Source organism: Leopardus geoffroyi, chromosome B3 (genome assembly GCF_018350155.1).
Source record: "Leopardus geoffroyi isolate Oge1 chromosome B3, O.geoffroyi_Oge1_pat1.0, whole genome shotgun sequence".
Lineage (NCBI taxonomy): Eukaryota > Metazoa > Chordata > Mammalia > Carnivora > Felidae > Leopardus > Leopardus geoffroyi.
Genome location: NC_059337.1, coordinates 52,447,394 through 52,462,659, shown reverse-complemented (window position 1 = coordinate 52,462,659; position 15,266 = coordinate 52,447,394). Strand labels below are relative to the sequence as shown.

General features: G+C 39.6%; 1 protein-coding gene across 5 annotated transcripts in view; it reads right to left on the bottom strand.

Annotated features, from left to right (window-relative positions):
• LEO1 (LEO1 homolog, Paf1/RNA polymerase II complex component) overlaps nt 1-15,266 on the bottom strand; it is a 75,730-nt gene that overhangs the window by 26,353 nt on the left and 34,111 nt on the right. For 3 of the 5 annotated variants that reach the window (XM_045449730.1, XM_045449731.1, XM_045449729.1), the window contains 2 exons: nt 2,522-3,274; nt 126-230 (listed from right to left, as the gene is read on the bottom strand). In XM_045449730.1, coding sequence (XP_045305686.1) covers nt 126-230; nt 2,522-3,274 — 858 coding nt within the window. Of the gene's footprint in view, nt 1-125; nt 231-2,521; nt 3,275-5,846; nt 5,899-12,424; nt 12,697-15,266 lie in introns of those variants that run through there. The other 2 variants (XM_045449732.1, XM_045449733.1) reach the window with 2 other exon arrangements.

The following is a 15,266-nucleotide window of genomic DNA, read 5'->3' as shown; positions in this document are numbered from 1 at the left end:
TTCACACTCTTTTCCATGGATCTTGCAGTCTGGGGTAAATGTCCAGAGTCGACAGTGCACTACAGTTAAATGAAGAAAGAGAGACAGAAATATGTATATATATGTAAAAGAAGTAACTGGAATACCTTTTGGTACCTCAGTGTCACTATCTGCTTCTGAATCAGAGGCAATTGCATTCTTGCGTTTCATCCGTAAAACTTCATCTTCACTGTCACTGCCCCTTGCAGACTCTGTAAGGGTAGAATTAGACGTTCTTCATAATCACAGTCATATCTTAACTTTGAATTCTGTGCTTTAAAAGCAACACTGGGGATAAACAAACTGTGGTGTACCCATACAATGGAAAACTACTCAGTAATAAATAAGAATGAACTACTGATACATGTTAACAATTTAGATAAATCTCAAATGCATCCTGCTAGGTGAAAGAAGTCTAAATTAAAGAAAAAAGGCTACATACTACATCTGATTCCATTTTACTAATGACATTCTCCCAAAGACAAAAGTGCAGTGAGAAAACAGATCAGTAATTGTCAGGCGACAGTGGTGGAGAAAGGATGTGACTACAAAAGGGACAGAATGAGGGAGTATTTTAGGTTAACAGAACTGTTCTGCGTCCTGACTGTGGGATGGTTACACAAAGATATTTATGTGTTAACACTACTAGAACTGTACATACACAAACTGTAGTTAATTTAAAAATAAAATTAATTCAAGGAACATTATTTTCTATAAGCAGAAAAACCTGATAGAATGAAAAAAGTGGTACTGAAACTTATGACCAAATTTATATAGGACTCATTACAAAAAAAGAAAAAACAGAGGTAAAAACATTGCAATCAATGGAAGAGTCAAATACAGTTGAACAACATGGAGGTTAGGGACACTGCCCCCCCCCCCCCCAACACACACACACACACAACACAGTCAAAAATCCACAAATAATGTCTGACTCCCCCCAAACAACTACTGATACCCTATTGTTGACTGGAAGCCTTCCTGACAACATAAACAGTTAACACATATTTGGTATGTTACACACTCTCTATTCTTACAACAAAGCTAGAAAAAGGAAAATATTAAGAAAATCATAAAATACATTTATAATAATGTACTATATTTAATGAAAAACTTGCATATAAGGAGACCCACAGAGTTCAAACCCATGTTGTTCAAGAGTCAACTGTATGTCACTATCTCTGGATGGTACAACTATTACCCTAATTGTCAACTTGAAGAAAACCACGTCGATCTAGGTAAGAGTTCAGCAGAAAAACCAGCTGTAAGATTCCCCACCATAACCCTAGCCTTAGGTTAGTCTGCTATTATTGGGGAAGTAATGCATGAACTTTAATGATTCTGCTACCAGTACAAATAACTCTACCCAAAACTAGTTGTTGAATACTTATTGCAGTCCTGTAGTCTAGACAGACCTTTATCCATCTCTCGAAATTCTTTGGCCTCCTCCTAAATAATGCCCAAATGTGGTCTTGAATGCTATCCTGTGAGTATGTATTAGAGGATTAAAGGCCCTCTCCCCCATATCTAAGCTAAGATGACAGGATCAATATGTGAGTATAATCAATCACCTACGGAAATGAAACAATCTAGGTATTACTTAAGAATTCTAACCTAGCCAAGGTGACTTTTACAATGCAAAGAAACAAGATCTCCAAATTTCAATATTCTATATGAAGAATGTGTTAACTTGAGAAGAACAGTGTACATAACTATTATAAAAGGGAGTCAGTAGCCAAATTTAGGCTGTTTCCTGCAGCTTTAAGAAATAAGTATTCTGACCCAAGCACATCTCTCTAGAGGATGCATGTGTCAAGCTACCATAGCTCACTGAGATCATCCAGCCACGTTTTCATCTTCTGGATGTTATACTCCCCAGGCAACCTCCTGATATTACCATTTGTTATCCAATGTCGATTTTCCCCAATGGCAAGTATACAATGACAAGAGAGAAATAACTGATCCTCTCAAAATCAATAATTTTGCAATTCAATGTTTATAAATTAGTTTCTTATACTATCAGTATAAGTGACTAGTTTGAATGAACTCCTTGGAGCCTAATTACCTCTGGATGATCAAATTTTGGATCTCAAAAACCTTGAGCTGGAGTATGAGATTTACAAGTCAGTACAACTACCCTATGGAGATTTTCAATGGCATTGCTTTTTTTCCCCAGGCAAATCTATTCTCACCTGAGGCATGCTTCTCAGTTACCCACAGAAATGGAACCAACTCCATTCATTACCTAGCTACTTAAGCACCATATATCTTTCCTGAAGACTGTCCTCTTTTTTTTCTTGATCTATCATCAATTAACAAATGATGGTAGATAAAAATAAATGGATTATTAGGGGGAAAATTTTAAAGCAAACGTATACTTAGAAAGGGCTGAAATGGAGGAACAGAAGAGAAAAACAGGTACTAAAGGTGGGCATGGATACTGCACCACTGCTGTATATGGACGCTTCTACTAAACCATTTTGGTTCTCATAAATGCCATTACCTGATTTCTGGTCCTGTTCCTCTTCATCATCTGAATGCCTGTGTTCTTCATCTGAGGCCTGTGGCCTTTCATCATCAGAATTTTGCATTTTCTCCTCATCAGAAATCTGTGGCCGTTCTTCATCATCAGAATTCTGTTTCTCCTCATCATTATCAGAAGCTGCTGGCCGTTCATCATCAGAATTAGCCTTCTCCTCTTCTGACAGTTGTCTCTCATCATCTGAAAGCTGAGGCCTGTCCTCATCATCTGTGTTTTGCATTTTCTCATCATCATCAGAATTCTGCAGCTTATCGTCATCAGATCCTTGTGCCCTCTCTTCATCATCGGAATTTTGTATCTTTTCATCATCTGACTGGTCGCTTTTATCTTCTCTGTCCCATTTTTCATCATCTGAATGTGCTTTTTCAGAACCTTCTGCTTCTGAATGATGGCTCCCTCCATCTGATCTATGACCTTCATCTTCATCATCATTATGAGCTTCTGATCCACTGTGCTGATCTACATCTGAGGGGTCATTGTCTTCATGGTCAGAATGCTCAGAAGCTTCTGACCTATTGTCTGATCTTTCAGAGTGATTATCACTCCCACTGTGATGTGAAGCTCCCTCATCCTCACTGTCATCTCCAAACAGTTCCTTATTACTTGGCTTTCCTGAATCACCTCTTTCATCTTGCTCACTTTCACTTCCAGAGGCATTACTGCCAGAAGCAACATTCTCTTGATCAGAATCCGAGTCTGATCCAGAATCCGAATCTATGAGATCATATAAACACAGAATGATGTCAGTGAAAAAGGCAAGGTAAAGAGCACCAAAAGTCAATCCCAACATAAAAGGAATGAGAAAACATGTCAAAAACCATCAGAATCAATTTTCTCTCTACTCAGGAAACTAACCAAAAGCTGCAGCAACCAGGGGAATGCTTAACAAGAAAAACCAGGTGAACTCCAATAAAACTTTGTGATGTTTTAATTTATCCTGTTGCTCCACTCCAACCCCAACTCCCCAGCTCAATAATGCCTTAAAGATAACCCAAATTTCTGGTACGTGGACCACTACCAGAGGGAGCAGAAGGGACCTCATTCACAAAGAATCATGGTTGTTAGTTGTTGTTTTTTTTTTTTAATTTTTTTTTCAACGTTTATTTATTTTTGGGACAGAGAGAGACAGAGCATGAACGGGGGAGGGGCAGAGAGAGAGGGAGACACAGAATCGGAAACAGGCTCCAGGCTCTGAGCCATCAGCCCGGAGCCCGACGCGAGGCTCGAACTCACGGACCGCGAGATCGTGACCTGGCTGAAGTCGGACGCTTAACCGACTGCGCCACCCAGGCGCCCCCATGGTTGTTAGTTTTGATCTGCCTGGTGGATCACTGGACTGGCTCAAAGGGCTGACTTTATCTCACTTAGAAGTCTCTCAAAGGCAGCTACCTGGGAATGTTTGCCAAAAACATTTACAGGCAAATGTATTAGTTGCCACTGCCTGGGATAATGGATAGTAGTTGTGGCAAGTAATTAACTAAGAAGCTTTGGGGCAAGTAATTAAGAGGAAAGGCTGGAGAATTACATCATTCAGGGAGTAAGGGCTTTTACAAGCTCTCACATATTCCTAGAGATCTGGAAGGCCACATACTTGCCCAGGGTTGTGCACATGCCCAGGAAAGAATTTAGAGGGTACTAAGCTCTCACTTCCAGTTGACCTTCAGGTTCTGTGCTTAAAGCAAAAGATGAAGGCAAAAACAGGTTGTAAACTGCCGGGTTGAGAGTTGAAAGCCTGCCCAACACAGAGACCCAACTGCAAAGACTGGGAGGTTTTTTTTTTGTTTTGTCTCATTTTGTTTTTTTGTTTTTGGTTCTAGGCATTTAAGGATATCTCTGTCTAATCACAAGCTAACCACTATGTTAAAGGGCAGAGATTTTAGTGGCCACACACAACAAAGATTGTGGGCTTTACTAAACTAGTTCAAAAGAATCACTAAACAATAACTACTGCAACAAACAGCAACAACAAATCCTGAGGAAGGGAGAGAATTTGATTTCTTGAGTTACCACATTATAATACTCAAAATGACAAGTTATCAACAAAAAACTATAAAGAAATACAAAGAACCAAGGAAGTATGGCCCATATGTATGAAAAAAGGCTAGAAACTATCCCAGAAGAAACCCAGACAATGAAAATGATGTTTTACCAAATAGAGAATATCAATAAAAAGACAGATTTTTTTTTTTAAACATATTATTTAAAAACAGCCAAAAAGAAATTCTGGAGTTGAAAAATACAATAAATGAAGTGAAAATTCATTAGGGAGCTAAAGAACAGATGTAAGCAGGAAGAAGGCAGAATCAGTAAACTTTAGGAGAAGTCAATGAAGATTAAGTGAGGAACAGAAAAGAAAAAAATTAAGAAAAATAAAATCTAAAAGATTTGTGGGATACCATCAAGTGTACCAACATATACATAATGGGAGTCCCAGAAGAAGAAAGGGCAGAAAGATTATTTGAAGAAATAATGGTCAAACACATCCCAAATGTGATCAAAGACATTCAAGAAACTTAGTGAATGCCAAATAGGATAAAATTAGAGATCCACACCTACACACGGCATTATCAAACAGTTAAAGACAAAGGCAAAAAAAAAAAAAAAAAGAATGCTGAAAGCAGCAAGAGAAGCAATTTGTTCCACACAAGGAATTCTCGATAACAATGATTTCTTGTCAGAAACCATGGAAACGAGAAGGCAGTGGGTTAACATATCCAAAATACTGGAACAAAGACTGTCAACCAAGAATTATATTCCCAGCAAAACTAGACTTCAGAATGAAAGCGTGATAGAAGTGACAGAAGAAAAAAATACAGAAATCAGACTTCTTCAAAAAGAAAAACTACTATACAAAAGACATTATCAAGAAACTGAAAAAACAACAAAAAGAATAGGACAAAATATTTGCAAACCATGTATCTGCTAAGTGTCTAGTACCCAGATATCCAGATACATAAACAATGTTTACTACTCAACAAAAACACTACACAATTAAAAAGTGGACAAAGGGGGCGCCTGGGTGGCGCAGTCGGTTAAGCGTCCGACTTCAGCCAGGTCACGATCTCGCGGCCCGTGAGTTCAAGCCCCGCGTCAGGCTCTGGGCTGACGGCTCAGAGCCTGGAGCCTGTTTCCGATTCTGTGTCTCCCTCTCTCTCTGCCCCTCCCCCGTTCATGCTCTGTCTCTCTGTCCCAAAAATAAATAAACGTTGAAAAAAAAAAAAATTAAAAAAAAAAAAAAAAAGTGGACAAAGGACTTGAAATGACATTTGTCCAAAGTTATACATACCAATGGCCAATGAGCACATGAGAAGTCTATTCCACATCATTAGCCATTAGGAAATGCAAATTGAATTCACTATGAGATACCACTTGACACCAACAGAGATGGCTACATTAAAAAAAAAGAAAAATGTACAAATAAGTGTTACTGAGGATGTGAAAAAAAATGAAACCCTAGAATATTGCTGGTAGTAATGTAAAATGGTCTGGTCCCTCTGGAAAATGGTGTAATTCCTCAAAAGTTAAACAAAGAATTACCATATGACTCAGCAATTCCACCCCTATGTATATACTCAAAAGAATTGAAAACAGGCATTCAAACACTTGTACACAAATGTTCATAGCAGGGGCACCTGGGTGGCTCAGTCAGTAAGTGCCTGACTTCAGGTCAGGTCATGATCACATGGTTTGTGAGTTTGAGTGCCGGCATCATCCGGCCCTGCACCGACAGCTGAGCCTAGAGCCTGCTTTGGATCTTCTGCCCCCTCTCCCTATCCCTCCCCAACTTGTGCACTTGCTCGCTCTTTCTCAAAAATAAATAAATAAACTTAAATACAGTTCATAGCAGCACTACTCAAACAGCCAAAAGATGGAAACATTGTAAAGGTGCTAGATACCCAATTGCTCACTTTAAAACCATTAATTTTAGGGGCACCTGGGTGGTTCAGTCAGTTAAGCATCTGACTTAGGTTCGGGTCATGATCTAACCGTTCTTGAGTTTGAGCCCCACATCGAACTCTTTGGATCCTCTGTACCCCTCTGTCTCTCTGCCCCTCCCCAACCTTCACTCTCCCTCTGTCTCTCAAAATAAATAAACTTTAAAAAAAATTTAAAAAATGGTTAATTTTATAGGAATTTCACATCAATAAAAAACAAACTGGCAAAACTGAGACATTCCCAGACAAACAAAAACAGAGTTTATTGCTACTAGGCCTGCCTCCTAAACGAAGCCTGTCCAGCTTAAATGAAATGACAGCAGTTTGAATCCACGTGAGGAAATAAAGAATAAGGAAACTAAATAGGTAATTATACAAGTTAGCATCAATGTATTTCTAGGAACTCCTTTCTTGATTAGATTTCAAACACAGTAACATAAAACAGTAATTATAAAACCACATCACTGGGAAGTCAATGTATAAAGATGTAATTTGTGACAATAACAACAAAGGCAAGAGAGGATGAACTATATAGAAAAAAAATGTTCCTGTACTGCTAAAATTAAGTTGATATTAATCCAAACTAGATTATTATAATTCAAGATGTTAACTGTAATCACCAGAATAACTGCTAAGAAAAAAACTAAAAACTATACAGAAAAATAAACAAGAAGGAAATCAATAGTACCCTAAAAGAAATCAGTCTTAAAAAAAGAGACCAGGCGCCTGGGCGGCTCACTCAGGTAAGCCTCCAATCTTGATTTTGGCTCAGGTCATGGTCTCACAGTTTCTGAGACTGAGCCCCACATCAGGCTCTACACTGATGGCGTGGAGCCTGCTTTGGATCCTCTGTCTCCCTCTCTCTGCCCCTCCCTCCCCTCTCAAAATAAATAAATAAAAACTTTTAAAAAAGGGGGGGAGAGCAATATACGAATTGAGGAACAAAAAAGGTATGACATATAGAAAACAAATAGCAAAATGGCAAAAGTGCTTCCTTATCAATAATTATTTTAAACAGAAATGATTAACTTCTCCAATGAAAAGGCAGGAATTGGCAAAATGAATTTGTATTTGTTTAATTTTTTACTTTTTTGCAAATTATCTGTAAGAGTCTCACTTTATTATTTTTTTAATATGAAATTTATTATCAAATTGGTTTCTATACAACACCCAGTGCTCATCCCAACAGGTGCCCTCCTCAATGCCCATCACCCACTTTCCCCTCCCTCCCACCCCCCCATCAACCCTCAGTTTATTCTCAGTTTTTAAGAGTCTCTTATGGTTTGCCTCCTTCCCTCTCTGTAACTTTTTCCCCCTCCCCCATGGTCTTCTGTTAAGTTTCTCAGGATCCACATAAGAGTGAAAACATATGGTATCTGTCTTTCCCTGTATGACTTATTTCACTTAGCATAGCACTCTCCAGTTCCATCCACCTTGCTACAAAAGGCCGTATTTCATTCTTTCTCATTGACAAGTAGTATTCCATTGTATAAACCACATCTTCTTTATCCATTCATCAGTTGATGGACATTTAGGCTCTTTCCATAATTCGGCTATTGTTGAAAGTGCCACTACAAACATTGGGGTACAAGTGCCCCTATGCATCGGCAACCGCATACTCAAATAGGTTGAAAGTGAAAGGATGGAAAAAGATACTCCATGTAAATAGTAACGAAAAGAGAGCTATTGTAGTTATACTAAAACAAAATAAATCTTAACACAAAATTGTTACAAGATAAAAAAGGACATTATGAAATAAAAGGGCCCATCTGACATGAAGATATAATAGTTGTAAACATATATGCACCTAAAAACAAAAACTGACAGAACTGAAGGGAGAAATAGTCCAAAAACAACAGTTGGAAACTTCAATAGTCCACTTACAATAACAGCCAGCACTAGGCAGAAGATCAATGAGGAAACAGAGAACTTAAATAATACTATAAACCAACCACACATATAGATATCAATAGAACACTCCACTACCATCATTCTTCCCAAGTGCACACTGAACATTCTCCAGGTTAGAGCATATGTTACGATCCAAAACAAATTTCAGTACATTTAAGAAGATTGAAAACATGTGAAGTATCTTTACTGACAACAATGGAATGAAAATGAATTCAGTAACAGAGGCAAATCTCGAAAATTCACAAGTGGATATTAAACAATGCACTCAAACAATCATGTGCTCAAAGAAGAAATCACAAAGGAAATTACAAATATTTTCCGATGAATGAAAATGAAAATACAGGATGCCAAAAGGTAAGGGATGTAGAGAAAGCAGTGCTGAAAGGGAAATCTGTGGCTGTAAACACCTACATTAAAAAAAGAGAAATCTCGGGGCATCTGGGTGGCTCAGTCAAACATCCAATTTGGGCTCAGGTCATGATCTCGCAGTTCATGAGTTTGAGCCCCACACTGGGTTCTGTGCTGACAGCTCAGAGCTTGGAGCCTGCTTCAGATTCTGTGTCTCCCTCTCTCTCTCTGTCCCTCCCCTGCTCATACTCTGTCTCTCTCTCTCTCTCAGAAATAAACATTTTTTAAAAAATTAAAAAAAAAAAAAGAAATCTCAGGGGAGCCTGGCTGGCTCAGTAGGTAGAGTGTCTGAATCTTGATCTCAAAGTCATGAGTTCAAGTCCCATGATGGGCATAGAGCTTACTGGGGAAAAAATAAAAAATAAATCCAACAGGGGCACCTGGGTGGCTCATTCAGTTGAGCGTCCGACTTTGGCTCAGGTCATGATCTCACAGTTTGTGAGTTTGAGCCCCACATTGGGCTCTGTGCTGACAGCTCAGAACCTGGAGCCTGCTGCGGATTCTGTGTCTCCCTCTCTCTCTACCCCTTCCCCACTCACACTCTATCTCTGTCTCAAAAATAAATGAATATTAGAAAAATTAAAACAAAAACAAAACCAACAAACACCCAGGACCAGAAGATGGCTTCACTCATGAATCCTATCAAATGTTTGAAGAATTAATGCTTAATCTTCTCAAACTCTTTGAAGCAAAGGCAACAGTTCCTAATCCATTCTATGAGGCCAGCATTATCCTGATACCAAAACCAAAGATGTCATGAATAAAGAAAACTACAGACCAATAAGCCTTATGAATACAAATGCAAAAATACTAAACAAAATACTAGCAAACTGAACCCAACAGCATATTAAAAGGATATGACAAAGTGGGAGCTATCCTAGGAATAAATGGTGGTTCAAGATTATTGTGACCATATTAACCAAATAAAGCAAAGTAAGCATTTTTTTTTTTTTTTTTTTTTTAATTTTAGAGAGAAAGAAGGAGCAAGCCCAAGCAGGGGAGAGACCGGCAGAAGGAGAGAAGGGGAGAGAGCGGGACAGAGAGAGAGAGAGAGAATATCTTAAGCAGGCTCAGCACAGAGCCCAACATGGGGCTTAATCCCACAACCCTGGGATCATGACCTGAGCAGAAATGAAGAGTCAGATGCTCAACCAACTAAGCCACCCAGGCACCCCAAGTAAAGTGAGCATTTTTAAAAAGTTTGTTTATTTTTGAGAGAGAGCACAGGCGAGGGAGAGGCAGAGAGAGAGAGAGAAGGAGACGGAGAATCCAAAGCAGGCTCCAGGCCCTGAGCTGTGAGCACAGAGCCCTATGTGGGGCTAGAACCAACACACCATGAGATCATGACCTAAGCCAAAGTCAGATGCTTAACCAACTGAGCCACCCAGGTGCCCCCAAAAGTGAGCATTTTAATTGATTGAGAAAATTGACAAAATCCAACACCCTTTCATGATAAAACTACTCAACAAACTAGGGATAAAAGGGAATTTTCTCAACCTGAAAAAGGGCACCTACAAAAACCCACAGCTAATATATGTAATTGTGATGGCACGGATGCTTTCTCCCGACTAGCATATCCATTCTTACCACTTGGATACAACATTGTACAGAAAGTTGTAGCTGCGGCAATTAGGCAAGAAAAAGAAATAAAAACATCCAAATTGCAAAAGAGGTGAAACTATATTTGCACATGATAAGATCTCTTATGTAGAAAATTCTAAAGAATGCACGCACAAAAAACTAATTACAGCTAGTAGAGTCAGCAAGGTTGCAAGATAGAAGATACACATACAAAAATCAGTTATATTTCTATACACTAGCAATGAACAATTCAAAAATGAAATTAACAACTTCACCTGAGATAGTATTCAAAAGACTAAAATACTTAGGAGTAAATTGAACTCAGGAGATGCAAGATTTTTACAATTAAAGCTACAAAACACTGTTAAAAGAAATAAGACACCTGACACAATTATACATAAAAGAAATGTTGAGCCTAGGTAGAGATTTTACCCATTGTTACGGCAAGATCTATTTGTCAGGTGTAGTTATTTTCCACAACTGTCTTACTAATGAAATATGCTAGGCTTAACAGGAATTGCCCTGTCACATCCATACTACCTTCAAGACCAAAGCAATCTTCAAGGACAGATTTGTAAGGCAATCCTACAGCGTCCTATTATCTAACCGTAACGTGGAAGAAAGCAGCAACAGACTCACACAAAAGTAAAACATGAAGCCCAGAAAAGCAACCATCTCCACACATCACTTCTCCAGACACTGGGTTAGCAACAGGAAAGCAATGCAGGGTACATCTTACTAAACTATTGTTTCTTTCTATCCAACTACTTACAAATATGTATTAAGCATCCACATAAACCTACGGGGGGGCGGGGGGAGACAACCTTTTCATCATTCTGTCCCTGACACCCACCAAAGTTGCTAGAACATAATAGGGGATCAATTAATACTTATTGAATGAATGAACAACTTCATGACAGTGAGTCATGGGAAAGTTCACATAGAACTGTGCCTTGAAAGGTAAATGGGATACAGACAAGTAAAAATAAGGGGGAAAAGAAAACACCAGCAAAGGTAATGGAACAAGAGTTAGTATACAGGACTCTATATTTCCAGACTCATCCCAACTGGAACCTCCTGAATACCCATCTCAGTGGAGCCCTCACACTAGATTTCCACCTGGTGCTCACTTCACTACACTCAAAAATATAAATAAACTGGAGTTAGAGAAAAAAAGAACCACAACAATAATGCATTTTGCTAAGGAAAAAAAGTAGATAACGTTACTTTGAGCCTGGGGGCTTTCAAGAATTCTGAACTTGGTCTTGGGGCCCTTGTCACTTCAAATAACTCTTATTCATATTTCAAACTCAAACATCCACAGTCCTTGTGCCAGAAGTACTTCCATGCACCATTAATCATTCATTTAATCAACAAGTCCTTTCTCCTCTCCAAACACAGATCCCATATGCTCTCCATCTAATACCATAGACTCAAGAAATTCCAGTTTCTGCACAGGTTCTCACAAGACACATCGTCTCCGGTGCATAACGCCTCCGTAAAGCCCTACCCCTGTATCCTGCCAGTCCTCCTCACCCAGACATCTCAAACTCCGCATCACGCCACTCTGATTTCAATCAAGAGGGCTTTCTGAGTCCCTCTGCAAATTCGTCCATCTCATACCCATATTCCCGAGCACCTACTATCCATTCATTCACAAACAGATCTTACTCTGCGCTCACTTGTGCAAAACAGGACAGAGCAGGACCCCCAGGTTCTTACCCGGGCCGCGCAGGCTCTCCTGCGTCGCCACCTCTGCCCCGCGCCTTCACCCCACCGGCTCCCAAGCAACGCATGCTCCACGGACACCAAGAACCCCGAGCCTCACACTCCGTGTTCGTCTCTCCGATTCCCGCCCAGGGAGGCTGGTACCGCCAGGAGTGCAGGGGGCGCTGAGGCAGGCGTGGATGAAGCGCCACCACTGGTCCGTTGCACCTCAGGGTTCGCAGACCCGGAACCGTACCGCCTTCGGGCTCCTGCAGCAGAAGCCCCTACACGCACCGCTCCCCTGAAGCCCAACCGATCCCACCTTTACGCTCAGCATCGCTGTCAGCGTCGCTCCCGAAGAGATCCTCCATATCCGCCATCGACCCGCACGTCCGCCACTGCCTCGGCTGGAGGCGCCTCCGCGGCTGTCTTTACGGCAAGGAACCAACGAAACGCGACAGTGTCGCAAAGATTCGCTGAAAGCCTCCTTTCCTTCTGTGACCTGGTATTTGCCTGCTCACTGACTCTCCCATGTCCACTGTGAGCATAAGTCCCGCCCTTTAGTCGATATCCGTTCCTATTTGCGAGCACTCTCACAGAGGGTGGGGCGTCTCCGTCCGGGTATCCGCGGCGTGGGCGGTTCTTGAGTCGCTGGGCGGAAGGGCCTAGACCGAGTTAAACCTGCCACGAATCAGGCCTGAAGTCTTTTGTTTCAGATTGGCGAGCGGTTCCCAAATTGTTGAGAATTCCATAGAGCATTTCGTGTAGGTTATATCTGTTGCTATTTAACGTATTAGCAATTAAAGCAATTCAAATATTAAATTTAAATTCAAAATGTGTAAATAACAGGTTAACATAAATAGTATTTAAAAATTTTAAATGACTGTAATCTTTTCAAAACCAAAAAATTGGAAGAGTGGAATTGTTTTACAGTTTTGAAAAAATCTTTAATGTCTGGCTTAGAAGACAGCTTAATTCTCATACCTGCTTCTACATTCAGTCTACTGAGAAATGTTTTGGTTGAAGGCATGTGAAGAAAATCTAGCCTCGTACAGACAGGACCTCTCAGACCCCTTGAAAGGGTTTTCTTCAGACCGCTTTTTGACAACTACAGTTTCAGAGCAGTGTATCTCAAACAAATTTTACATCCTAACCCACTATACACTTACTGTATAAAATGAAATATTTCACAAAACAATACTTCTTTACCACTAAGATGCTGCCTGAGATTTCCTACTCTCCTTTATTCTATTTCAGCTTTTGTTTTGTTTTGGTTTTAATGCCAGCAAGCAGTGAACCCACTAAATTGCTTTCATGATTTACTAGTGGATTACAGCATGCAACTGGAAAAACACTATTCAGAGGGTTCCACTGTGTTCATTTTGCTGACAAAAAGTTTTATTTTGGTAGGAAATGTGGCTATAATTGTACATTATAAAATCAGACAGTAAGAATTTTCATAAGAGGTTACTGCTAGGTAAACCCCCTTGCTTCACTGAAGCTTAAAGAAAGAATGACTTGAATATGTTACAGACTAGGTCTTTTTTTAGAAAGCTTATATTTTGTTTTTTTTTAAAAATGTACATCTTGTGCTAAATTATTACCTGATTTAGTTCAGATAAGGGTTTTGTCTCAAGGGTTTTGATCTTGGACAAGCAATATGGATTTTTAATTTGGAGATTATGAGATATGTTTTTGTTGCAGATAAGAGTGCCTGACAGGGTTCAAGTGGATATGGTATCAATTCTAGAGCTGTTGTGTTTAAAATGGAAAGTGTAAGACTAGGTAGACGGAATCACTTTAAAACTTTTGGGTATACTGGAAAAATAAGTATTCGATTTGTGATTCATTTTCATTCAGAGTACTATCTTTGAAAAGTGCACTTATTCAGTCTTGAATTACAGTGCCTATATTCGTGACTAATAGACTTTGTGTTGATTTCATTTGAATAAAAATGCAAAACAAGTAACTTCTGGCTTTTTACTTTTTTTGTTTTTGTTCTACTTTATACTGATCATTGTTCTATTCATTGCCTTTCCTCATACAAAATACAATACATTCAACTAGATTTCAGCCAAATCAATCACAATCATTGATGTACTGCTTGCCTGAGGTTACACCCAGGTCACTTTCATTGATGTTTAGAGTATTTAAGATGATCTTTTCACTTCAGAGAAGTTCGTCCTATTGGGTTTGTGTTTTCAAAACATTTTTTTTTTTTTTTACTTTATTTAGTTATTTTGAGAGAGAGCATGCTCACATGTGTGGGGGAGGGGCAGAGAGAGGGAGAGAGAGAATCCTAAGCAGGTTCTGCAGTGTCAGTGTGAGCCTGACATGGGGCTCAAACCCATGAACCATGAGATCATTACCTGAGCCGAAATCAAGAGTCAGATGCTCAACCAACTGAACCACCCAGGTGTCCCTGTGTTTGATTCATTTAATTTTGGGTGTTAAGATTATCTCTTGATTTGCTCACAGGGATGGGGAATTTTATCTATCAAATGTGTGATTAAATAAAACAACTACAGAGCAGCTTTACCTTGTTACCAAATTTTTGAGAGGTTGTCTCTTTTTCCCCATTTTCTGCCTTCATAAGGTGAAGATAGATCTCAGAATTGTGACCTTTGATACACCCACAATATCTCCAGAGAGGTTCAACTAGACTGATTATATAACACAGCACAATTACTGTATTATTACAAGTATTTTTACAAAATAACAAGAATACCTTTAAGATTTATAAACTCTATGTTCACATCAAGTTGAAACAGTATAAGAGAAAGAGGGGGAGAGAAGCCCAGGAGCACAAGCAGCAGTGAGGGAGGGGCAGAGGGAGAGGAAGAAAGAATCTTTTTTTTTTTTTTAATGTTTTATTATTTTTGAGAGAGCAAGAGCTAGAGGCAGAGAGAGAGGGAGATAGAGGATCCCAAGCCGGCTTCGCACTGACAGCCGAGAGCCCAATGTGGGGCTCAAACTCACGAACCTGAGTCGAAGTCAAACAGTTAACCAACAGCCACCCAGGTACCCCCTCTTTTTGTAATGTTCATTTAGTTAGTTTGAAAGAGAGAGAGAGCAAGCAGGGGAGAGGCAGAGAGAGGGAGACAGAAAATCCCATCGTGGGCTCAATCCCATGAACTATGAAATCATGACCTGAGTCAGAGGCT